Genomic DNA, 24,959 nt, shown 5'->3' with positions numbered 1-24,959 from the left:
AAGGTCTTTATTAACATCACGGAACTGGGACCTGGAGGCTGGTGGCATGATGCTCTGATGCCCCTTCCCTGAAGGAGGGCCCTGTTGCTATCCCCTCAGGGACAACTTCTGTGGTGCTGCTGGGCTTCCCTTTACCTGACCGCCTGGGACAACTGACAGGCTGTGAGAGAAAGGGGAGTTGTGGCTTGTGGGTCCAGAGTAGGGCGCTGCCCTGAGTGGGCCCTGGAGGTTCCTAGGCATGCATCACCTTCCCCCCAGGCAGCTCTCTCTGGGGCGAACCCACTCCCCGCCAGTAAGATTGGATGGCTGCCCTTGGATGCCCCACTGTCCCCTGTGGTCCTCTGCTGACTCACCGACCTCCGCTCCAGGACCCTTCTCCCCGGCCTGCCCCACCCCAAGCAGGAGGTGCCCTGCAGACCTCTGTGGAGCAGTAGTCTCCTCGAAGGGGACCCGCTAGGATCGGGCAGTTATTGCTGCGGGTGCCATCTCTGGGGTCAAAGCTGCTCCTTGCTGCACCAGCCACAGCCTCTGCGGGTAGCAGGCACCGACCAGGCAGATTTTTACCCCCGTGCCTACCCTCCGCTCCCCCTCGCGCTGCAGACTCAGCGAGGCGAGGCACCTGTGCTCCCCACCGCCCGGACGGACCCCCAGGGGCTGGGACGCGGCCCCGCTCTGCCCCACCCGGCCCTGCCCTGCCCGCCGGGCTCGCTCCGCCGCGCTCCCCGGCGCCGCCCCGCCCCGCCCCGCCCCGCCGGCCCTCTGTCCCGCCCCCTGCCGCACCGCTCCCCGCCCCTCTCTCCACCACCGCCCCCGCCACCGCGATCCGCCCCGCCCCGCCCCGCCGGCCCTCTGTCCCGCCCCCTACGGCGCCGCTCCCGCCCCTTGCCCCGCCTCTCCCCTTCTGCCCCGCCCCCTCCGGAGAGCGGTGCGGTGATCTCAGCGGCGCCGTGATCTCAGCCGCGGCCCAGAGAGGTGACCCCCGCGGGACCGGGCCGGGCCGGCGCCTCGGCCGGCCATTGGCAGAGGTCGCCGCCATTGGCTGTCAATCCCGCTGGCCCGGCCTGGCCCCGCCCCGCCGGCGCGGCGTCCCGGGACGTACGGCCGCGGGGGCTGCCGGGACGGCTCCAAGATGGCCGGGAGCCTCGGTTCCGCTCCTGCCTGCGGCCTCGAGCCCCATTCATTGCCGCGCTGCTGAGCGGCGCCGCGAGTCGGCTCCAGGGCTCCGGGGGCTGTCCCCGCGGTGCGGGAGGCCGCCATGGCGACTCTGGAAAAGCTGATGAAGGCCTTCGAATCCCTCAAGTCTTTCCAGCAGCAGCAGCAGCAACAGCAGCAGCAGCCGCAGCCGCAGCCGCCGCCGCCGCCGCCGCCTCAGCCTCCTCAGCCGCTGCCGCAGGCGCAGCCGCCGCTGCCTCAGCCTCAGCCGCCGCCCCCGCCGCCGCCCCCGCCGCCCCCCGGCCCGGCCGTGGCCGAGGAGCCGCTTCACCGACCGTGAGTATGGGCCCGCTGCCGCTCCGGCCCAGCGACGGCCGGGAGCGGCGGCGTCCCTGCAGACCCCCGGCCCCGCGGCCCCCGAGCTCCGGGCGCATCGTCGCCCTTCGTGCTGCGAGACCCCGTCCCGGGGCCCTGCCCGGGGCCCCTCGCGTGCGTCTGCGCCGCTCCGCAGGCAGGCACGGCCTCACGGGCCTCCGCCGAAGGCACCGACGCGGGCCCGGCCCCGGCCCTCTGCCTTTCCCGGCGTGCGAAGTTAGGGAAGGAACTTGCTGCTTTCTATTTGCAAGAGACGGGCTGTGCTGTGAGCAGGACTTGGGAGAGCCGAGGCCGCCACTTCCCTTCCCTTGCCTTCCCTCTCCTCCTCTCTGAGACCGAGGAGCGCTGGGGCGCAGGACACCTCGCGACGGGCCAGGCATTGGAGCTGGGGTGATGGGGGGACAGCGATGACGTCATGCCTTTAGGGTGGCGGGGCGCGGGAGGGCGCGGGAGGGCGCGGGAGGGCGCGGGAGGGCGCGGGAGGGCGCGGGAGGGCGCGGGAGGGCGCGGGCGTGCGGGCCCGGCCCAGCGGGAGGTTCTTTTCCAGGGGGCTCTTGAAACAGCCTGTGTGACCCGAGGCTGTCACTCCCAGGGCACTTCCGTTACTTCGGGAATCGGTAGCAGCGGCAGGAGAGCCGCTGGCCTAAGCCCAAGTTCGTCTGCAGACGCTGGAGTTGGGTTTGCCAAGTAGGTGGTGGGCTGCTCAGAAGGTTATTCTGAAGAAGTGAGAAATCAGAAAATTGGCCCAAGCATTAGGAAGAGTTGACAGGCTTATCGCCTGCTTTCAGTTGGAACTAAAAGCAGCCCCTTGCCGAGGGAGAGGTTAATTGCGGGGGTTGAATGAGGCGCGCTACCCCGGGGTCGTGGTCCAGCTTGCCTGCGGGCCCCGCGGGCGGCTCCTGTCGCCTTCACTGGTGACACCTGGTAGTGTCGGAAAGCTGGGGGTCTCTGTTGCTTGTGCCGGGACAACTTTTGAAACAGAGAGAGACCGTGCCTTCTGACAGCCCCCGGGCGCTTTCCCTTGAAGTCTTCCTGAGCTCAGTTCAGCAGGGGTTGGGAGCGCCCTGCTGCAGGTCAGGCCTTTCTCCCCCTCCAGGGCTTTTTATTTTCCATCTGGATGTGTACAAGGTGGCATTTGAGGAGGACAGTTTTTGAGAGGCGGTCTTTAAGAAACTCACTCTGTTGCGACCCATCCATTTTTAGTAAGGTTTTCTTATTTGTGAGGCTGCTGACGTGATCCTTGCCGTGTCCTGAGCGTTTAATTAGAAAGTGAGGATGATGCGGAGTAACGTTGGCTTATCCGTCAGGATACAACTTAGAAATAGAGGCGCCTGTTAGGCTCTTGATTTTGGCTCAGGTCATGATCTCCTGCGGGATGGAGCCCTGCATCGGGCTCTGCACCGACAGCACAGAGCCTGCTTGGGGTTCTCTCTCTGCCCCTCCCGTGCATGTTCGTTCTCTCTCTCTCTCTCTCTCTCTCTCTCAAAAATAAATAGACACTTGAAAAATTGAGAAGTTAATTTTTCTTCTAAGAGGTGAAGAAATATTGGATATTTAGACAAATATTGGATGTTTCTCTATGTTTGGATATTTAGAGAAAAAAAATTAAAACAATTTGACTTATTTCTACAGCAGCTAATTTATAATCGTAATTCATTCCAGAATCACAATTCATCCCGGAGGTGGATGCCATGGAAGTTCACACACTGCCTGGCTCTTGTTAACAGGAAGCATAAAGCAGGGCTCGGGTGGGAAGGGAGACCTTAGTGCTGTCACTGTCTGTAGGCTTGTTCGAACACTTGGTCTGTCTAAAAATATGCCATCTGTTTCGTATGCTGCTCTGACAGAACCTGAATTTGCTTAACTTCAAAATACGGATATAAAGAGATTTCTTTGTAGAGCTGGCTTGACAAAAGTAGATGGTGTCTCATTACTTTATGTTAAGGTAACGTGTGATTGATTTGTTTTCAAAGCGTAATCTATTATTTTCACGTAAGTAGTACATTCATGTGATGCAAATTCTGAAGTTACTAAAAGGTAATGATTAAAATGTCTCTCTCCCACTCCTTTCTTTCTCCTGAGCACCTAACTCTGTGCCCAGAGGCAAGCTCTGTTCTACTTCCTCCTTGTGTATCCTTACAGATTCAATCCGTGCATATATGAAGATAGGTTTTAAATGAGTTAAAGCAAAAGCATTTCAGAACAGTAACTTTTAAAGGTCCTTAGCATGCTCTGAAATCAGCTACATTGGCCTAATTGTAGTTATTTTATTTATTTATTTATTTTAATGTTTTTTTTAATTTCTTTTTTAAGAAAGAGAGAGACAGAGCATGAGCAGGGGAGGGGCAGAGAGAGAGGGAGACACAGAATCCGAAGCAGGCTCCAGGCTCTGAGCTGTCAGCACAGAGCCCGACGCGGGGCTTGAACTCACGGACTATGAGATCATGACCTGAGCCGAAGTCAGACGCTTAACCGACTGAGCCACCCAGGCGCCCCTAATTGTAGTTATTTTAAATAAAATGCACAAATATCATATTTTTAGACATTTGCTGTTGAGAAAGCAGGTATTCATTAATTTTGAGTAGTCAACTCAAAATTGCATCTTGGCATTTCTGTTCAGGTGCTTCAGCTGAAAAACCCATTCCCCGGAATTGTCCAGAAACAATTTGGAAAGGCTCTGTCCTATTTTTCTGGTTCTCCTCCTCTGTTGTGTGAAACCGTAGCGTCATAGCCGTGCGTGGGCTGCAGCCGAAGTAGCCGGGTGCCTGCTCTGTGCTCGGCACGTGGGATGCAGGGCCTCTGGGTGGGACTGGCTGCGGTCTCAGCAAGGCTGGCGTGCAGGGGCGCCAGAGGTTGGGACCGTCCTAACTGTAATTTTGAGGCAGTTGACAGTTGCCTTTGGTTCTTTCTTACTCTCCTTCGGATTTCCTGTCGTTTCCCCCTAGCTTTAATGATTCATTCGTCAATAAGTATTTACTCAACAACTGATGGGTGCCTCTTTAACAGTTGCAGGGCTACAGCCGTCAACGGGTAAAGAGCTCTGCCCTCTGAAGCTTTCATCTCAGTGAGGGGCATAGACAGTAAACGGGATAGATAAGCAAAGTAGAAAGTATGTTAGTGAGAAACGAAGGAGGAACGGCGAGGCAGGGAAAGGAACTAGCAGACGTCAGGGTCGATAAGGTGTTGACATTCTAGCGAGGATTTCCAGGGAAGGTCCTTGAGATGGTGGCTCTTGAGCAAACACGTGAAAGAGTCGAAGGTCTGGCCGTGAGGGTGTGTGGGGGAGCGGCATTCCGGGCGGGAGAACAGGTCCCAAGGCCCCCCTGTGTGAGGAGCACCGAGGGCTTCGTTTGGTTGGTTGAATTGGTGAGAGGGAGACTCTGAGCGGGCGAGGTCGGAGAGGTGGAGGGAGCGCCACACCGCGTCGCTAGGCCCTTCCTGGTGGGCGCATCCAGGGCCCTGGCGCTCCTTCTGCGTGAGGTGGGAAGTCATCGCAGGGTTTGGTTAGAGGGGCGGCCGGATCCTGGTTCCATTTTACGGGGAACACTGGCTGAGGACAGTGACGGGGAGCACGGGCAGAGGCGGGACACCGGTTAGGGAGCTGTTAGAGTGGTCAGGTGACAGAGGGTGGTGGACTCCGTCAGGATGTTGTCAGCGACTGAAGTTTGAAGGTGGGACCAGCAGGACTTGTTCCTCTCTGCTAAGCGGGAGGTGACGTAGCTGTAGTTGGCATTCTCAGCCAGGGCGCTTCCTGCTGCAGTGGCCTAAGCAGGCGAGACCTTACTATAAGACAGGAATAAGTCTGTGTGAGGAGCCGAACACCAAGATGAGGGACCTGGCCTCTTGCCTTTCCTTTCCTTTCTTTCCTCTCTGCACCTAACATGGGGCTCAAACTCGTGACCGCAAGATCAAGAGGCGCCCGCCTTACGGACCGAGACAGCCAGGCGCCCCGCTTTCTTGTCCTTAGTTTGTAAGGCCTTGCCCTCGTGCTTTCCAGTTTTTCAAAGCTGACTTGTCTTTTTTAGTGTGGAATTGAAACCGTTCTTTGTGTGTTCTGCACACTAGACCCTTATCAGATATATGATTTTTAAAAACATTCCTCCTTTCTGTGGATCGTCTCTTCATTTTCTTGGTAGTGTCCTTTGAACTGAAAGCACAAAAGTTTTTCATTTTCATGAAGTCCAGTTTTCTATTTTGTCTTCAGTCGCTGTGCTTTAGGTGTCATATCTTTGAAACTGTTGCCTAATTCGGGGTCACAGAGACGTAGAACTCCCATGTTTTCTTCTAAGAATTGTAAGTTTTACTCTTACATTTAGGTCCGACCCATTTCGAGTTAATTTGTGTATATGGTGTAAGGCGAGGGTCCACCTTCGTTCTTTCGCATGTGGATCTCCAGCGCTCCCAGCACCGTTTATTGAAAAGATTCTTCTTTCCCCATTGAGTTGTATTGGCACTCTTGTTAAAAACTAATAGCCCATAAATGTATGGATTTTTTTCTGGACCTTCAGCTTTATTCCATTGGTCCAAATGTCTATATCCTCTTCCAATTCTATACAGGCTTGATTACTGTATTTTTTATCGCAATTTCAAACCACGAAATTTGAGTCCTCCAACTTTGTTCTTTTTTAAGATAGTTTTGGCTACTCTGGACCCCATGCATTTCTGTATGAATTGTAAGATCAGATTGTCAGTTTCTACAGAGAGACCAGCTAGGATTCCGATGGGGATTGCATTGAATCTGTAGATCAATTTGGGGAGTATTGGCGCCTTAACAATATTGAGTCTTCCAATCTGTGACCGTTGGCAAACTTATTCTGTAAACGGTCAGATAGTCGGCCATTTTTAGGCTTTGTGGGCACCATGTCTCTGTTGCAACTATTCAACTCTGCCTTTGTAAAATAAAAGCAGCCAGGGGTAACATGTAGATGAAGGAGTGTGGCTGTGTCCCAATAAAATTTTATTGATGACATTGAAATTTGAATTTCATATAATTTTCACATGTCATGAAATATTATTGTTTGATTTTTTTTTTTTTTTTTAATCAACCATTTAAAAATGTGAAAACATTTCTTAGCTCAGAGACTGGCCCAAAACATGCAGGCTGTAGTTTGCTTACCCCTAGATTAAATAGGATGGGACCACTTTTGTGAACCATTTCTTTTCTGGTTCCTTTCTATTAACTAGTTTAAAAAATTATAAAAGTTACACATACACATCGTAAAACATCTTCAGACGGCTCAGAAGATGAAAAACAAAGCCCTCCTCCTAGTCTGTCCTTAGTCTCCTTCCCTAAAAATAACAATTATTAAATGTCTTTTGTCGTTTTCTCTGATTTTTTTAATGCATATTCAAGCATTTAAATGTGTCCCTGTTTTTGTTCTCATGATTGAGATCACCCTGTATTTTTCATAGACATTGTTCCATAGTAGTGCATAAAATTCTTACTGATTGCTGTATAATATTGTGGAATTTCTTGTTTATTTACTTGGAGGTGAAATTCACATAACATAATATTAACCATTTTATTTTATTTTTTAATGTTTATTTTTTTGAGGGGACGGGGAAGGGAGGCAGTGCGAATGTGTAAGTCAGGGAGGGGCAGAGAAAGAGGGAGAAAGAAACCCCCAGCAGGCTCCGTGCTGTCTGTGCACAGCCCCATGCAGGGCTTGAACTCACAAACCGTGAGATCATTCCCAGAGCTGAAACCAAGAGTTGGACACTTAACCGACTGAACCACCCAGGCACCCCAAAATTAACCATTTTAAAGTGTATAATTCAGTGACAGTTCGTACATTGACACGAATTTCTTTTTAAAAAAGGACTTTTGGAACTTCGAGGCAAAGGTTTCACATTGTCCTGGTTTCAAATGGCCCGCTGATGAATTCTGTCCACCTGAGAGAGTCCCAACCCCTGTTACCTGTAGCTCCCGAAAGGGAGCCAGCCGCTTGGTAAACTACCTTGGAATGGGCCCACCGTCAGGACATTTAGTCTTACTCAGACGAGAAGGAGAAATAAAACACAGTATAAGACCCTGTTTAATGTTGTGTTGAATTGAATCAGCTCGGGTGCTGGAATATGTGTTAGAGACGTGGTCTGCCATAGGTCCTTGCTGCTTGAAGTGCAGTATCTTTAGGGCCAGCAGTTTGCATCACTTGGAGCTTATAAGGAGTGTGCAATCTTTTCTGCACCTGAAGTCTACTGAATCAGAGTCTGCATTAAAAATTTGTTTAAATGTTTTCTTTCTTCCTTTCTTTCTTTACTTCTTTACTTATTTATTTTAATGTTTTATTTATTCTCGAGAGACAGTCACAGCATGAGCGAGGGAGGGGCAGAGCGAGAGAGGGACACAGAATCCAAAGCAGACTCCAGGCTCTGAGCTGTTCACCACAGAGCCTGACGTGGGGCCTGAACTCACCAGCCGTGAGATCATGATCTGAGCCGAAGTCGGACACTCAACCGACTGAGCCACCCAGGTGCCCCTATTTATTGTTTATTAAAAAAACCTTTTTTTTTTTTTTTTTTTTTTTAATGTTTATTTCTGAGAGAGAGAGACAGAGCACAGCAGGGGAGGGGCAGAGAGAGAGGGAGACACAGAATCCGAAGCAGGCTCTAGGCTCTGAGCTTGTCAGCACAGCCCCACGCAGGGCTCATTGGATGCTTAACCGACTGAGCCACCCAGGCGCCCCTAGAGTCTGCATTTTGACAAGTTCTGTGAGCAATCTGTTCATGTTAAATCTTAAAAAGCCCCACCGTAGATGGTCAGGCTCTGTTGCTAACAATGCCGCCAGCATTTGGGAGGGAAGATTTGGGCTGCTTTGTCCAGGTGTAGCTGAGGAGTATCACTTCTCTGCCCCAGGGCCATTGGGCATTTGTGTGGCTGCAGAGTGGGTTGCCACCTTGACACGTGAGCTTCAGGGGGCATGGAGAGCTCCCAGTTACTGGGAATGAGGACTAAAGTGGAGCTTGGACTAGGTGACTGGAAGGAGCCCTTTCAACCAAGGGCCAGTTTTGTGCCAGGCTCAGTCCTGGGCCCTGGGGTTATAGCAGTGAGCAAGACCAATGGTGATGAATACTATGGGGAGAAACAAATATACAAAGAATAAGGGGGAGCAGGGGTGTGCAGTTTTATTTAGGGTATAAAGTGCGCTGAGAAGGCGATGCTGGGGCACAATGGAGGGAGCAAGCATCTGGATATCTGGAAGAGAGATCCAGGTGGAGGGAACAGAAAAGTAGCTGCGCGTTCTGTATTTGAGGAGTAGTAAGGAGGCTGGTGGCTGAAGCAAAATGAAGGGCAGAAATAGGAGAGGAAGTTGGGGGCGGGGGAGAAGAGAGGTGGTGAGGGGCAGCCAGATGGGGCCTTGTGCACCGGAGTAAGGACTTCGAAGCTCACTCTGGCCAGATGCACGCTTGTGTGGTGAAACAAGTGATCTGATTCATGTTTCTAAAAGGTCACTTCGACAGCACGCAGTGCTGGTCTCGGCCGCGTAATCATTGCTCGTGGGCGTAGAAAACGGTACGGCGACTCTGGAAAACGGTTTGGCAGTCTCTGGTAAAACCGAACATACAATTACTGTTTGACCCGGCAGTTGTTTTCCTGGGCATTTATCCCAGAGAAGTGAAAAATTGTGTTCCCACAAGAACTTGTACACAGCGTTTGTAGTAGCTTTACTCGTAATGGCAGAATCTGGAATCAGCTTGGGTGCCTTTCAGCAGGTGAGTGGTGAAACTACTCGGCCGTAAAGCGGAATAAACCCTGATACCTGTCACAGCTTATGTCACTCCTAAGGAAATCATGCCCGTGAGAACAGCCAGTCCTAAAAGGCCACATACTCTGTAATGCTTTTTGTATAACATTTTTGAAAGGACACAGTTTTAGGCGTAGAGACTAGATGAGTGGTCACCAGGGTTAGGGAGCGTGTGGTGGGTGTGGCTCTAAGAGGGACCGTTGTGGTGAGGGAAGTGTTCTGTGTCTGGACCGTGGTGGATCCACAAACTTAACACCTCTGATAAAATTGTAGAGAACAACACACACACACACAAATGAATAAAAGGCTTTTGTCATTTAGCTTAACAGGTTGGTTTTTTGAAACGCACCTTTTTCAGTTAGTGATTGTTGCTGTATTCAGTTAGATCACCAGTAAGAAAGACTTTGTTGTCGATTGGGGAAATCGTAGTCCTTGGTTCCCCTAATCAAATAGCGCTTTTATTTTTAAATTATGTATGACACATAATTCTAAAATGACTTCTGGTGTCCCATTCCTTCTTTTTTTAAAAAAAAATTTTTTTTTTAACGTTTATTCATCTTTGAGAGACAGAGAGAGACAGAGCATGAGTGGGGCAGGGAGAGAGGGAGACACAGAATCCGAAGCAGGCTCCAGGCTCCGAGCCGTCAGCACAGAGCCCGACGTGGGGCTTGAACCCACGAACTGCGAGATCATGACCTGAGCCGAAGTCGGACGCTCAACCGACTGAGCCACCCAGGTGCCCCTCCCATTTCTTCTTAAAATCTCTCTGAAAGGGCTCTAATGTTGTAGGAGCACTCATGTTAGAGTGAAGCGGTAGCCGCTGGGGAGTCGGGAGGCCTCAGTCCCACTTGCCGGCGGGGGTGTGTGGGCACTGCTCGGAAAGTGAGTACGAAGGGCAGGATGAGGGCAAGATGAGCAACGTTTTTCAGTTCTGTGTGTAGTCTGGGCCTTTCCCTCGCCAGCCCTCAACCTGGAATCACATTTTTCTTTTTTCTTTAATGTTTTTAATGTTTATTCATTTTTAACAGACACAGAGAGAGAGCGTGAGCAGGGGAGGGGCAGAGAGGAAGGGAGACACAGAATCCGAAGCAGGTTCCAGGCTCTGAGTGTGAGCACAGATCCTGACATGGGATTTGAACCCTCGGATCACGAAATCAAGACCTGAGCTGAAGTCGGATGCTTAACTGACTGAGCCACCCAGGCGCCCCATGGAATCGTATTTTTCAAGCATAGTCTTAGAATAACATGATACTAAAAATAAGAATTTAGATGAGGGCTCAGATTCCCAGTTTTAGAATTCTTTGATAGTTGTTTTAACATGGTTGTGCTGTGCCGTAGTGTCCTTGCCTTTTCCGTGCGACTCCTTGCAAATGTGTTTATGTGCAGAACGCTTGGGTAAGTGGTAGGAAGGGCTGACCGAAGTTTGCTCGCATTATGGAAGGTGAAGTGAAGATGATTGCGTTTACCGAAGTTGGAAGAGCCAGGACTGCTTACCCTGTTCACCCAGTTCCTGCCCAGAGCAAGGCGGCTCCATTTCCACCTTAATTTCCGTCCTTACTTTTCCTGTAGAACAAGTCAGTCTGACGTGCCAGTTCATCAAGCGAGTTAAATTCCGTGGGGGGGATGAAGCAGCTGTAACTTTCTTCAATTTCCAAATTAGCTTACTGGGCAAAATAAGGTAGGAAGTGGATGTTTCAAGCAGGAGCCACAGACCATACAAGAATTGAGTTTGAAGATGTATGCCCAAAACAACGGAGTTATTTGGAGTGGCCAGAGTTCCCTGAAGGTTGAGGAGCTTGGCTGAGGAAAGGTTGGAAAGGAGCCTGAGGCCGCGCTCTAACGGGCTGGTGAACCCCAGTTTGGAAGTTTTAAGCACCAAGTGCTTAGTGGCTCGTTCTGCTTCCTCATTGCATTGGTGGCCTGACAGCTTTCAGTAGGTCATATTGGAAGAATTGTTTTCTTCGTTTTCTCATATTTTTGGTTAATGTCTCTTTGCTGGGGTGTCTGAGGGTAAAGTCTGATCCTCACGCTTTAAAATGTGGGTATTCTTCAGTGTGATGAAAGAGGAGGTACTTTTTACAGGATTTTGGTTACACTTGCAGGTGTTTAGGGTTTGACTCGGATGTAGTGAAATTGTGTGGTTCTTTAATGATAATGTGTTAGTTTCACACATGTTTAGCCATGTTAGCAATAACAATGGATTTAAGAAAAATAGAGCAAAATTAAAATATTTGGTAGCGATCAGATGGTTTTTTTATGCTTCTCACACAAAATAAGTACTTCCTAATTATTGTTTGGCAACCATTGAAGACTTTGTCTACCTGCAGAATTTTGTGATTATTGAGTGTGGAAAAGTTTAAAATTTTATCATTGCTAGGAAGTGGTTGTGAATAAGGTAAGAAGAGAAACTTAAAATTGTGCTTTCTCGTTAAGCTGACCAAGATAGAAAGTATACTGTCCTCTTTTGCATAGTGAGAATCATTGGAGATCTCGTTAAAAGGCCTGTGATTGATTATCTTGATTTTAGCCGGAGGGACTCCACCGGCTCCAGCTTCTGGTCCACACAGGGTTTGAGTTTGAGGATGTGGCTTTTTTTTTTTTTTTTTTTAATTTATTAAATTTTTTTTTTTAAGCTTTGCTGTTTCTGTTTCTTTTTCATCTTTTGGGTCTAGAAACTTGGGTTTAAAGTAATTATCATTTATCTTCTGAATCTAACTTCGGAATTATCGGTCTTCGGAATCTGTTAAGACTGACTCCAGAACTTTTGAGTCTGTTTTAACGTGTATTTTACTTAATCTTCCACAGAAAATGTTGGTTCATCCATTCCTTTATCAGCTTTTTTACAATATGGTCCTTGCTCTTAGTCTGTCGTCCCAGGGAGATAGTTGCGGGAGGGGTTGTGATCAAGGAGTGCGGTGGAGGTGCTGGCTGGCAGGGCCTGGGGACGGAGCCCGGGGCGAATAAGACAGGCTTGCCCCACAAGGAGCTCCACAAGAGCAGCTAGACTGAAATAGACCACAGAAAAATGCATTTTTATTTTGCTGGCTGAGATCCATATTCTGTCTTAGACATTTTGTTCATTTTATAGACGTTTGCTTAAGTTCTGGCAAGGTGGGAGGGGGGGGACAGCCGTGTAGGTCTCCATGAAATAAGGTGCAGGCCTTGACAACTGTGTTGTGTACTGCTCACTGGATTCTTTTGGCTTATCCCATATTTGAGGAGGGAGACAAAGTTCTTTTTAAGACTAATATTTGTATCTGTCACTTCTGAAAAGATAAATGTTGCGTGGACCTTGCCAGTTCTCCATCAGGCATGTGTTTAATTACTGGGAAGCTGTTGACTTTTTTTGTTATTGTTTTTTTTGACTCTTTTTTGGTACCTTGGTGTGTGAATTCAGTTCATTTAAGGCCTTGGACAGATTTTCACTCTGGAAATCAAAAGGTAATGGGTAGGTGAGTTTGTTTGCTTCCTAAATGCTCACTTAAAATAGTCAATATTCTTTAATTTTCTTGATGGTGGTCTTAAACTGGGTAAATTCTAAGCTGTTGTAATGGCGACTTTAACCTGGGGGTTAAGGAAGAGAACATCTTAATTCTCAATGCACTCTCTCTTTTCTTCTTTAACTCGAGGTGTGATTTACAAATAGCCGAACGTGCCCTGTTTAGTGTAGACTTTTGTGCATAAAGCCCCGTAACTGCTCCCACGCTGGAGGTTTAGAACAGCTTCATCACTCTTCAAGCTTCCTCTTGCCCTTTGCTGCCAAGTCTTCTCCCAGCCCCTGTAAATTACTGGTCACTTTCTGTTCCTGTAGTTTTGTCTCTTCCCGAACATCCTATATATGGAATTCCCCACTTTGTGGTCTTGAACCTGGTGCGTCGAGATTCACTCTCGTGTATGTTAGTGGTTTGCTCCTTTCTGCTGCCAAGCAGTAGTCCAGTGTCTGTGGCGGTTGTTCGTCCACCAGGTGAAGGATATTTGGGTTGTTTCCATCATAGTGCTTTGAAGTGGGTGGCTCCTGAGGGTGGGAGGTGAGAACCCTCTGTTCCTCGTGGCCACTTAGGGACCCAGGCTCCTTCCATGCTGTTTTTCTGCCATCTTGTCTTTCTCCGTGTAATCAAAAACTGGGTGTTAGGCATGTTTGTTCCAATTGGAGGGAAGTAGGGGCGCCTGGGTGGCTCAGTCGGTTAAGCGGCCGACTTCAGCTCAGGTCACGATCTCGCGGTCCGTGAGTTCGAGCCCCGCGTCGGGCTCTGGGCTGATGGCTCGGAGCCTGGAGCCTGCTTCCGATTCTGTGTCTCCCTCTCTCTCTGCCCCTCCCCCGTTCATGCTCTGTCTCTCTCTGTCTCGAAAATAAATAAACGTTAAAAAAAAAAAAAATTTAAATCCAATTGGAGGGAAGTAGAAGGGGACACCCCAGGGTCAGCCAGCGAGGCACATGCTACACGTTATCACTCCCATTCCCATTTTGTCTGTGAGAACTAAGTGTGCCTGCCCGTCCCTCGCTGCAGGGAGGCTAGGCAGTGCAACTTCTCACTGGGGGTGTGTGTCCAAGGAGAAAGGATGGTGTTTGGGTGGATGCCGAGCCAGCAGTCTGCAATATTAAGTCGTCGGTAAACAACTCATTTAGGAGAGAGACCAGTAGGAAACACACGTTCACCAGTCCTGTAACGATGGACTCTGGTTGGCCAGTCATCGGGAAGCCCCCTCCTTGCTAGCCTTGAGCTAGGCTTCTCTCTCAGGCTCTGATTCTTTTCCTGTTTGGAACCCCTCTCTCTTCTTCCTTTTGGCTACTGGCTTCCTGCTTCCGAGGCTCTTCCTTGGCCCTGACGTGCCTTTTGGAGGCTTTGCCTTCATTGGATTTGTACAATTTGTAATAGCCTGTCCCTTCAGGTGCACTTTTTGGAGTCTGAGGGCTGCATAAATAGTCACAGGTGTTCATAGGTTAGATTCGCCCCCCCCCCCCCACCTTGGTAATATAATTTCCTCAAAAACTAGTAGTCTTCTGGTTTAGGTGTATTTTTAGTTAGTGCCATGTACTGGTAGCCACACTCAAATTCTTCTCTGAATGTAGCTCTTAAGCCTGGTTTAATTTTTGTCTTCCTCTTCGGATCATCTGTCTGTACCTTATGTTGCAGGTACATACCTTGAAGGCATCTGAAGCTGTAGGTTTGGGTGGAAGCAAGTGCCTTCACTTTGGTCTTGACCAGGCTGTTTGTCTCCTTGTGTTGGCTCCAGAAGTCTTCATGGGAAGCTTCAGGAAGGGCTTTGAGGCCAGAGGCTTATTTCTAGCTGTTTGGGGAGGTAGAAGCGGTTAGTCACTGTCTATACCTTACTTAAATTTTTTTTTTTTAATGTTTACTTATTTTTGAGAGACAGAGACAGAGCACGGGCAGGGAGGGAGCAGAGAGAGGGAGACACAGAATCTGAAACAGGTTCCAGGCTCTGAGCCGTTGGCACAGAGCCTGACGCGGGACTTGAGCTCACAGACTGTGAGATCGTGACCTGAGCTGAAGTTGGACGCTTAACTGACTGAGCCCCCCAGGCGCCCCCCTGTACCTTATTTCATACCTAGTAGAGAGCATGAGGTCTGCAGGCAGTGAACAGTGTGATTTTGAGCAGTGGAGGCAGCTTGGTCTGAAGAGTAGGTTTGGTACTGCATTTCATTGAATCGCAGGCCCACCATCGGTGTGATTACCTTGGGGGAGTCACTGCACTGCACTTCCTCTCACATGGGGAAAGTAGGTGCACCAGTAACAGCTCCTGACTTTTCTGTGCCACATAGTTTAGGAAGCCTTTGGTCGAACTTGTCCGTGCCTCCCCGTGCTGACTCCACCCTGCCCACCGGCATGGGCATATGGTTTATTCCTAGTAGTCCAGAAGTGCTTATGGATTGAAAGAATGATGTGTAGAAACAAATGGAATGGATACTTTAACACATGTTCACTTCTTTTCCTTTTTTTTTTCTTTTAGAAAGAAAGAACTCTCAGCCACCAAGAAAGACCGTGTGAATCACTGTCTGACGATATGTGAGAACATAGTGGCACAGTCACTCAGGTAATTGCACTTTGAACTTTCTAGTAAAAATTAAAACTGTAGATTTTCATTCTTAACGGGCTAGAATGCTTGTCTCTTCAGTTGTCTTAAAACATTTAAAGGCCTCTCTTCCCACATTTCTGGCTATGTAGCAAGGCTATCCGGATGCTATAATGAGTAGTGTTTTCTGTTTGTAATCTTATGTACGACAGTTGTAACCATTATGATAATTGAGCACCACGTTTATATTTAATTAGCACTCTTGTAACTGTAATCATTTAAAAATTATCTTTTGTTTGGTATTTTTACATTATCGCAGCGACCGGAACAACAGGAGGCTGTCCAGTTACGTGTCTTCTGTTTGCTTGTCACTGGCGCCCTGTGGCTGCTGGTCCCAGTGGTGGCTGCCCGCTCATCTGTGCTTTGGGGTCGGCGGGGATGCGGGCGGTTGACTATAAGTCGATTTCCCTTGCTCCATCTTTCTTCTGGGGCGGACCAGTGGCATCTGCTTTTGTGGCTGTGCCACGTCTCCTCATTCTCTTTGCTTTTGGCTGTCTGTCTTTCTAAATGCTGTTCCCAGTGGCTGTGGATAGTAAATATTTCAGGCCCGTTTCTAATGGCTGAGCAGGAGACAGAGGTACCTGAGATTTCTGAATTCTCTTACCTGACTGGATGGGTGTGAAATACTTCTAGCTTTTCTTTCCCGTGGAGCAAATAGTTGTTATCCTCCTCCTTGGAAGCCGGGCAGAGCTGTCTATAATCTGTTAGAAAAATACTCTTGATTTTAGTACTGACAGAAGCTTAGTGATTCACTTATTTGTAACGGCACTTGGATTTGTGTTCTATGTTTTCAAAGTGATTTCACATACAATATTTCATTTTAGCTGAACTCATCCCATTGTTTGGGAAATGTGGATGATTTCTCTTTCTAATTTGTAGCGATGTGGGAAGCAGATGAAATAACAAATGAGAGTATGTGCTGAAAATAAAAATTCTAAGTTTGCATGCTATCGTAGAAAACAACACTATGATACACGTAGGGAAATAAACGTTTGAATTCCATGTATACTCCTTATAAGCCAGGTGATTTTGGATAAATTTTACTTCTTTGAGTCTCTGTTGCTGCATTTGTGAACTGGAGGTCCTGAGTTTTAGGGTTCTTGTGGGATCGGGTGACACTGTGTATGTGTGTTCGTTAGCTGCATGGGCACGAGAGTGCTGTACGGTTGTGATGGGTTTTGTCCAAAGCTGTGAAGTGTCAGTGCTTTCATGTGACACGACTTCAGACCCTTGACAGACATTTGCGCCCTGCTGCTGTAGCGCAGTCTTGCTCACCTGGCCTGCGGCGTCCGGGCCTCAAGGAACGTTTCACTGTGGAAGCTCGTGGATCCAGAAGACAAGCTCTCCTCCAGTGTGAGAGCTTCTTTTATATTTATTGTTTCTTTTGATCATTCTCGGTGGAATTGATGGAATGTTGGCTTAGATTTGCATGTTAGTAAAGCGCGTTGGGATATCTTAGGAGTGATTTGTGGTTCAATTTGCCATCTTAAATCAAAATAATAGCTGCTGATGGTTTTCACATTAGTGCATTTCTTCTGTTTTTATGGAGTAATGCTGATAGTAATACTCCTTGTTCTACAGAAGAACATGTTGATAGGATAATTATGGATCCAGAGAGGTCATCTTTGGTTTCATCAGATCAAAGAACACATTTGTTTTAAGATACTTTCCATACTTTGTGGAGAGTGTAGAACCTAAGTAGGTATCCTATGTGTAGAAAATGCATACTGAATGTTTAATGAAATCTTGATAGCTGGTATTTCCTGTGATCTCTCCTTGAGTATAACTAAATTTTGGTATATTTCTGAGCTTCTGTGATATACTGGTCTCCGGTGTGGTTATTTTAGTGGTAGCTTCTGGAGTTTTTAATGGGGGAAGTCATCTAAAACTTCATGGATATGTAACTGTTAGTCTACTTCAGCTCTCAATTTGGTGGTCTAACCTACTGGTTCCTAAATACGTGTGAGCATCAAGGTCTTCCAGGAAATTTGTCAAAAATCCAGTAGTGAAGATCCTTCACTGCCCTCTTTTCCAAACACACTTATATTTTCTGTTTGGATGTGGTCTAGTGATTTGTTTTTAACAAGTATCCTCTCGGAAATACCTAGGAACCCTTATCTAAGCACGTGTACTTTGACAAAGTGTTTGGGTAAAAATACGTATCCAGAAATCCATCGGTTTCCCGTGTCTTAGCATAACTCAGAAAATGTCACGGTTCGAGATCCAACTCACAGTAGCACCAACATATAAAACTTCAAGGAATTGAGAAGAAACGTGCAGAAAATATGTAAAGACTGCTGTTGACATTCTTGAAAGGTATAGGTGACTACTTCTTTTCCTAAATGGAAGATTTTTTATCGTAAAGCTGAATTTTCTCTAAGGTAATCTCTAAATTTACGATAGTCTTGACTAGAGTTCTAGTAAGGGTATTTTTTTTAACTTGTTCACCTGTAAGAATAAATACACGAATGTTGTAAAGAAAAGCTGAAAACATCGGCAGTATGGTGAGAGATGGTGTACACAATATTGAGATAGTTAGACATTAAAGAAGGTATAGGATCGGAAGTTAGGAGAGTATATGTATGCATCTCTGTGTGTGAATTTATGATAAAGATAACATTTTGTATCAGCGGGGAAATGATGGATTATTGAACCAAATGACTAGAGAAAAATTATATCTGTATCTCATATTGCAGACAAACATAAATGTCAGATTACTTAAAAGTAAAAGAAAAGAAATTATTGGGATACCTGGGTGGCTCAGTCGGTTAAGTGTTCGTCTGTTGGTTTTCGCTCAGGTCGTGGTCTCATGGCTTCGTGAGTTCGAGTCCCGCATCAGGCTCAGTGCTGGCAGCGCAGATTAAAAAAAAAATTTTAGGGGTGCCCGGGTGGCTCAGTCTGTTAAGCATCCAGCTTCAGCTCAGGTCATGATCTCACAGTTCATGGGTTCGAACCCTGCATTGGGCTCTGTGCTGACAGTTCAGAGCCTAGAGTCTGTTTCAGATTCTGTGTTTCCCTCTCTCTGTCTCTGCCCCTCCCTTGCTTGTGCTGTCTCTTTCAAAAATAAACATCAAAAAATAAAAAGAAAAAAATTTAGATTTTAAAATCCAAATCTAAAAATTTTAAAATCTAAAATAAAAAAAAATCATGTTTTAAAAAATGGAATTATTATTTCAAAAATAATATTTAATCTTAGGTGGAAGAAAGCTAACGATATAAGGGAAAAACTTGTTTTTTTTTTTTTAACGTTTATTTATTTTTGAGACAGAGCATGAACGGGGGAGGGTCAGAGAGAGGGAGACACAGAATCTGAAACAGGCTCCAGGCTCTGAGCTGTCAGCACAGAGCCCGACACGGGGCTCAAACTCACAGACTGTGAAATCATGACCTGAGCCGAAGTCGGCCGCTTAACCGACTGAGCCACCCAGGCGCCCCGGGAAAAACTTGTTTTGACTGGAATATAGTTCGATGTGTCAGAATCCACCTTAAAAAAGCTTGAAAGTAAATTCAACTTGGGGGAAATGTTGACAGCATATATAGCAAAGGTTTAATAGTTGTTAAAGAGCAATTATAAATCATTAAGAAGCAGACTATCAGCCTAATGGGAAAATAGGCAAAGAACATGACTGAGTAGTTCAGAAAATAAGAAATACAACTGGGCCAGTGAACCCGAGAGCTGACTCTTTGTGTTTCCTGTGGAAAGATACTCACATTTATTTACCAGTCATCAGTAGAAGGAAACAAAAACAAAAATAAGAACAGCTGCCATCTGTCAAATTGACAAACATTAGGAAATACTCAGGATTTTTGTCAGAGGTGATACAACCTTCCTAAAAGGCAGCATGTCGAGCCTTAGACTCCTCTGTGTGGCAGTTTCACCTGAGACTTTATCCGCGGGAAAGTGTGTGGCGACATTGGTGCAGTGCTGTTCATCGCATTAGAACATTAAAGGTCATCTGAACGACTTAATGACTAGTAGGGGAATTGAAAAACGAAGATACATTTAAATTTTTTTTTTTAATGTTTGTTTATTTTTGACAGAGAGAGAGATAGAGCATGAGTGGGGGAGGGGCAGAGAGACAGGGAGACACAGAATCTGAAGCGGGCTCCAGGCTCTGAGCTGTCAGCACAGAGCCCGATGTGGAGCTCGAACCCACAGACCGTGAGACCTGAGCCGAAGTCAGACACTCAACCGACTGAGCCACCCAGGCACCCCGAAAACGAAGATACGTTTATAGAAGGGAATGTTTGTTAACTTTGTAAAAGGTGATTGTTAGATATGTGTATTGTGACCAGAAAATTTATTAACACTGTATTAACAAATTAAGTTTAATATATCAAGGAAGATATTTGCTCTGGCTGAGTAAGGTTAATGCCAAAGGCAGGATTTACTTCCTGTCTCAGACAAATGGTAATGGACAAAATCTGTGTGACAGTGGTTTTCAGGACATCAGGCAAAGAGCAACAGCAGCCCTTGACAAATGGGAAAGGAGTGTGGGAGCCGTATGGCTTCCCGCTTCCTGTCTGGAGGGAGTAACGCTGGGAGGGAGGCCCAGGCAGGGCCCGTGGTTTGCTGAGTTGAGCAGACGGAGCTGCTCGCTGAGGCCAGTTAGTGAGAATGGTGGAGAAGAGAGAACTCCCCAGAATGTTCTCTGGAACCTGTGGGAGGAGACGTCCCTGAGTCTTCAACGTGCTGCCTGTTGATGTGCACGTGCTCATGAGACGTGCTGGGATGTGGCCTCCCGAAAGGACCCGAAGGGACGCTTGCCGAAACCCCCCCTAATGCGGGAAGAGCTCCTTTTGACTCCAGCCCGAGCAGACAGGTGTCCTTCGTGGGCCATGGCTGGAGTGTGCAGAAGGGCGTGCTCTGGCGACAGGGTTAACTTAGCCCTCGACTGGCGTGTTATTCTGGTCCTGCCTGGAAAAGCTTAAAACATTTCAGGAGTGCAAAGAAACAGGAAAATAAAATTCGTAGTGGTCCCTTGAAACTGATTCAGAAATTGCACAGATGATAAAATTGTACAAAATCATGAAAACAGGTACTCAACTATTTTATGTACTCAAGAAGCTAGAGAAAAGATGGAATGTGTTAAGTAGAGACAAGACATTAAAAAGAGCTAAATTGCACAAAGAGTGACAGCAGATTTGTTGCTAGAAAATGCATGTCAGAAGTCAGCAGGACATCATTTGTAGAGGAAGGAAAACCCCCGGAACTGCACGGCCAGTAAATAAATCTGTCTCAAAACAAAGGTGCAGTAAAAACTTTTTCAGACACAGAAAAGCTGAAATAATTTATGTCCAGCCAGGACTTTAAGAAATATTAAAGACGGTGTTTCAGGTAGGAGGAAAGGAAAATAAGATCAGAGAGAGATCTGGATCCACACAGAGAATTAAAGAGCAGGCAAACGGTAACTATGGTGCTTGGATAGAAGACTTTCTGCCCTCGTTTGTCATCTCTTTAAAAGTTAATTGATCGTGGGGCACCTGGGTGGCGCAGTCGGTTAAGCGTCCGACTTCAGCCAGGTCACGATCTCGTGGTCCGTGAGTTCGAGCCCCGCGTCAGGCTCTGGGCTGATGGCTCGGAGCCTGGAGCCTGTTTCCGATTCTGTGTCTCCCTCTCTCTCTGCCCCTCCCCCGTTCATGCTCTGTCTCTCTCTGTCCCAAAAATAAATAAAAAACGTTGAAAAAAAAAAAAATTAAAAAAAAAAGTTAATTGATCGCTTACAGCAAAAATGATAACCGTGTACTTTGGGCCTTACGACATGTAGAAGTAAAATGTGGGGCAACACCAGAATAAAGGCTGGCAGTAGTTTGTGGTAGGCAGAGTCATGCCTCTGCCCCCCAAATTTAACAGGTCTCACTCCCTGGAATCCCGTGTGAGTGTACCTCTAGGGAAAGAGTCTTCAAAGATTTGGTTAAGTTAAGGATTGTGAGATGGAGAGATTATCCTGGGTTGTCCAGGGGGACCGTAAATGTAGCCACACGTATCCTTGTGAAAAGGAGGCAGAGGGAGATCACACGCACGCACACACACATACGCGCAAGGCGGTGTGAAGCTCGAACAGGGACGGGCTTGCAGATCAGAGGGAGGTGGCCACAGGCCGAGGGATACTGGCGCCACCAGACCTGGAAGAGGCAAGGAGTCCTTTGGAGCCTCTGGAGGGGACACAGGCACTGCCAATACCCTGATTTCGGCCCAGCGATACTGATTCCGGACTCCTGGCCTCCGTTAACTCTGACAGGGTAAACGTCTATGGTGTTAAGCCACCCAGCGTCTAGCAGTTTGTTACAGCAGCCACAGGGAACAAATCGAGTACTGTTGTGAGTTTCTGTGCTGTGTGTGAAGTGCTGTCATGTCACTAAGGCAGGCTGGGATCAATTAGAGATGTATACTATAAACCAGGTAACAATTAAAAGCACAACAAAGAGTTACGGCTAATAAACCAAAAAAGATAAAATGCCATCCTAAAAATACTCGACCCCGAAGAAAGCAGAAATAGAGAAAAAGGCAAATAAAGAGCATCTGGAGTAAGTAGGAAAGAACTGGTGTGATGGTAGATTTAAATCTAGTTCCATCAGTAACGACATTAAACGTAAGAGGCAGGCTTTTCAGATCCAATGAAAAACCAAGACCCTGTGTAACCTGCACACGATAAACCGTTTTAAACGTGAGGTGCAAATAGCTTAGAAGTAACAGCATGGAAGGGCTCACTCACCATACTAACACTCCGATCAGATGAAAGCTGGGTTGCTTTTGCTTATGTTCATGTCAGACAGTGGATTTCTCAGCAAAAGCTATTACCAGAAATAGAGTGGTCATTTTATAATGATGAAGGCATCAGTTCATCAAGGGAGCATAACAGTCCTAACCATTTATGTTCAGAATACATGAAGCAAAACCTGATCGAACTGCAAGGGGAAATAGACAAATCCACAATTATAGTCAGGTTCCAGGAGCTTCTCTTAAAAACTCTTTGAGCACGTAGACATAAAATCTGGATCTAGAAGACTTGAACGATACTATCCACCCTTATGGGCCTGATTGGCATTTATAGACACCCCACCTGGAACAACAGAAGACACATTCCTCTCTAGTGCTCACAGGACGTTTGCCCATACAGGCCACATGCTGGGCCATAAAATAAGCCTGAGGGACTCAGTTATTTGAGCGTCCGACTTGGGCTCAGGTCATGATCTTGTGGTTCGCGAGTTTGAGTTTCACATTGGGCTCACTGCTGCTGTCAGTGCAGAACCCGCTTCTGATCCTCTGGCCCCTCTCTCTCAGTCCCTCCCTCCTCACACTCTCTCAAAAACGAGTAAATATTAAAAAAAAAGTCTTTAAAAGGATTCATACAAGTATGCTCTTTGACCTCAATAGGATTAAGTTGGAATCTGTTCCAGAAAGATAGTCTGGAAAACAGGTAACGTATTTCCACCCATGGGTCAAAGAGAACGTCAAAGGGGAAATTTGAAAGTATTTTGAATTGATGAAAATAAAAACAAAAGATTTCAAAAGTTGCGGTATGCCGCTATGACATATCCAAGGGAAATTTATAGCTCAATGCCGATTTTGGAAAAAAGAGAAAGGTCTCAGATCAATGCCCTCAGCTCCCATGTCAGGAAACTTGAAAAGCAAGAGCACGTGAAACCCAAATTTATCAGAAGAATGGATATAAAGATAAGAGCAGAAGTTAGTAAAATCGTAAACAGAGAAGTCTGCAGTAACTCAGACAAACCTGAAGTGAGTTCTCTGAGAATGTCGGTGAGATTAATCAGACTGACTGGCCAGGTAAGAAAGAGTGCAGTCACAAATGACCAGTACCTGGGGTGAGGGAGATGATTTTCGTGTGGGTTCTATAGATATTAAGAGGATTAGACGGGAGGATTGGGAACAACTTTATGCCGGTAAACTGGACAATTTAGGTGAAACGGACAGGTTTCTTAAAAGACATTTCTAAACCTCTCTCAAGAAGGAACCTATAACCTCATTAGCCCTGTATCTATTTTATTAAATTATTAAAAATCAGTATTCGATTTAGTTATTGGAGAACTTTTAAGCATGGTTGGAAATGGTACATGAACTCATTTTTTTCTTTTAATTGAGACATAATTGACCTACGACACTGTAAGTTTGAAGTATAGCACGATGGTTCGATACGTTTATATATTGCAATATGATTGGTGTCAGCTAATACCTTTATCAAGTCACATAATTATTGTTCCTTTTCTGTGTTGAGAACAGTTAAGATCTGGTCTCATAGCAATTTTGAAGTTTATAATATAGTATTATGGACCGACTGTAATCACTGTGTTGTGCATTAGATGTTCAGAACTTATTTGTTACTTGAAAGCAAACCTTTGAAAGCAAACTTTTTCATCTGTGGGTTTTATGAAGTCTAAACACAGATAAAGTATGTCTGATGAAAGTTTTGTGTCTGAATTGAGATGTGCTCTAAAGAAAAGATTGTTAAGTAGACAGTAATTTTTCCATATTGATTCCATGTTGAAATAGTTATATTTTGGATATATGGGATTAAATGACGTGTTATTAAAATTAATTTTGTTTTTTCTTTTTCTTTTTGACGTGTGCCCCAGAAACTGTAAAATCACACATATGGCTCAGGCTGTGTTTCTGTAGCCAACGCTGCTTGGAGCGGCCGTGTCCGTGTTCGGAGGCCTTTCCTGCTGAGCCCTTTTTTCACAGCTGTGTTCCCCACAGATGAGGTCTGAAGTCGCGCTGGGTGGCATGTTTTGTTTCTTGCCTGTATTTGTCGGCCGTTATTAAGATGGTCCCCGGGTTTCTCTTAGGCTCGTGGTCCTTCTGACCGTTGGTAGGAACCACGATGAAGTGAGGAAGGGGGAGAGGACCTCCATCTCCGAGGACTCTAGGGGGAGACCGGGAAACAGAGTCAGATTTTGAGTCTTCAAGGATAGCGGCATTATTCAGGGGCTGTGTTTGGGCTGGTGGTACTTCACGGTGCCGGGAAATCAAGTCCAGTACACGGCCCACCAGCTTATCTCTGCCGCGGCTGTGCTTAGCCACATGGATCACGACAACCCAGACAGACGGTCTCAGTCAAGCATTTTAAAATCATCTGCGAGCGTTACATAGACTCCCATCTTTGCGAGACTGGGACAGAGCAGCAGAAAGCACAGCCTGCCCGTGATCGTGTGTAGTCTTAGGGTGGAATGTGGTTATACTTTGGAACACATTGAAAGCAAGAATAAAAAGGAGTACAAGAGTCATATTGGTATACTGATTTTCAGGGTTCCAAGAATACTGTCAGCAAGAGTAGAAGTAACCTGTTGGCAGAGAGCGGCAGATGGCTGTCTGGGAGCGAAGCAGTATCTTTCTTTCCTCTTTTTTATGGAGTTCAAAATACATACAAAGCAGTGGCTTTTTGAGGTTGATTTAACTAAAACTTTAAAAAAATGAAATTTGGCTTACAGTCTTTTTCAAAATAAGCTTTTAAATTTTAGAATAGTTTTAGATTTAAAAAAAATTGTAAAGATGCATAGAGAGTTCCCCTCTACCTCACATCCGGTTACCTCAGTTCTTAGCATCTTACGTTACTGTGGTATGTTTTTCACAGT

At 46.7% G+C, this 24,959-nt stretch overlaps 1 protein-coding gene across 1 annotated transcript in view; it reads left to right on the top strand.

The window, feature by feature from the left end:
- The first annotated feature begins 1,034 nt into the window (after window positions 1-1,034).
- Window positions 1,035-24,959, top strand: part of HTT (huntingtin) — a 147,581-nt gene continuing 123,656 nt past the window's right edge. The window contains exons 1-2 of the mRNA XM_019453826.2: window positions 1,035-1,488; window positions 15,243-15,326. Of these exons, the coding sequence (XP_019309371.2) occupies window positions 1,256-1,488; window positions 15,243-15,326 (317 nt within the window). The 5' untranslated portion in view covers window positions 1,035-1,255. The remainder of the gene's footprint in view (window positions 1,489-15,242; window positions 15,327-24,959) is intronic.

Source organism: Panthera pardus, unplaced genomic scaffold, assembly GCF_024362965.1.
Source record: "Panthera pardus isolate Hobbes unplaced genomic scaffold, ASM2436296v1 HiC_scaffold_13, whole genome shotgun sequence".
Lineage (NCBI taxonomy): Eukaryota > Metazoa > Chordata > Mammalia > Carnivora > Felidae > Panthera > Panthera pardus.
Note: the sequence above shows the minus strand (reverse complement) of the source record. Positions and strands in the feature narration are given on the sequence as shown.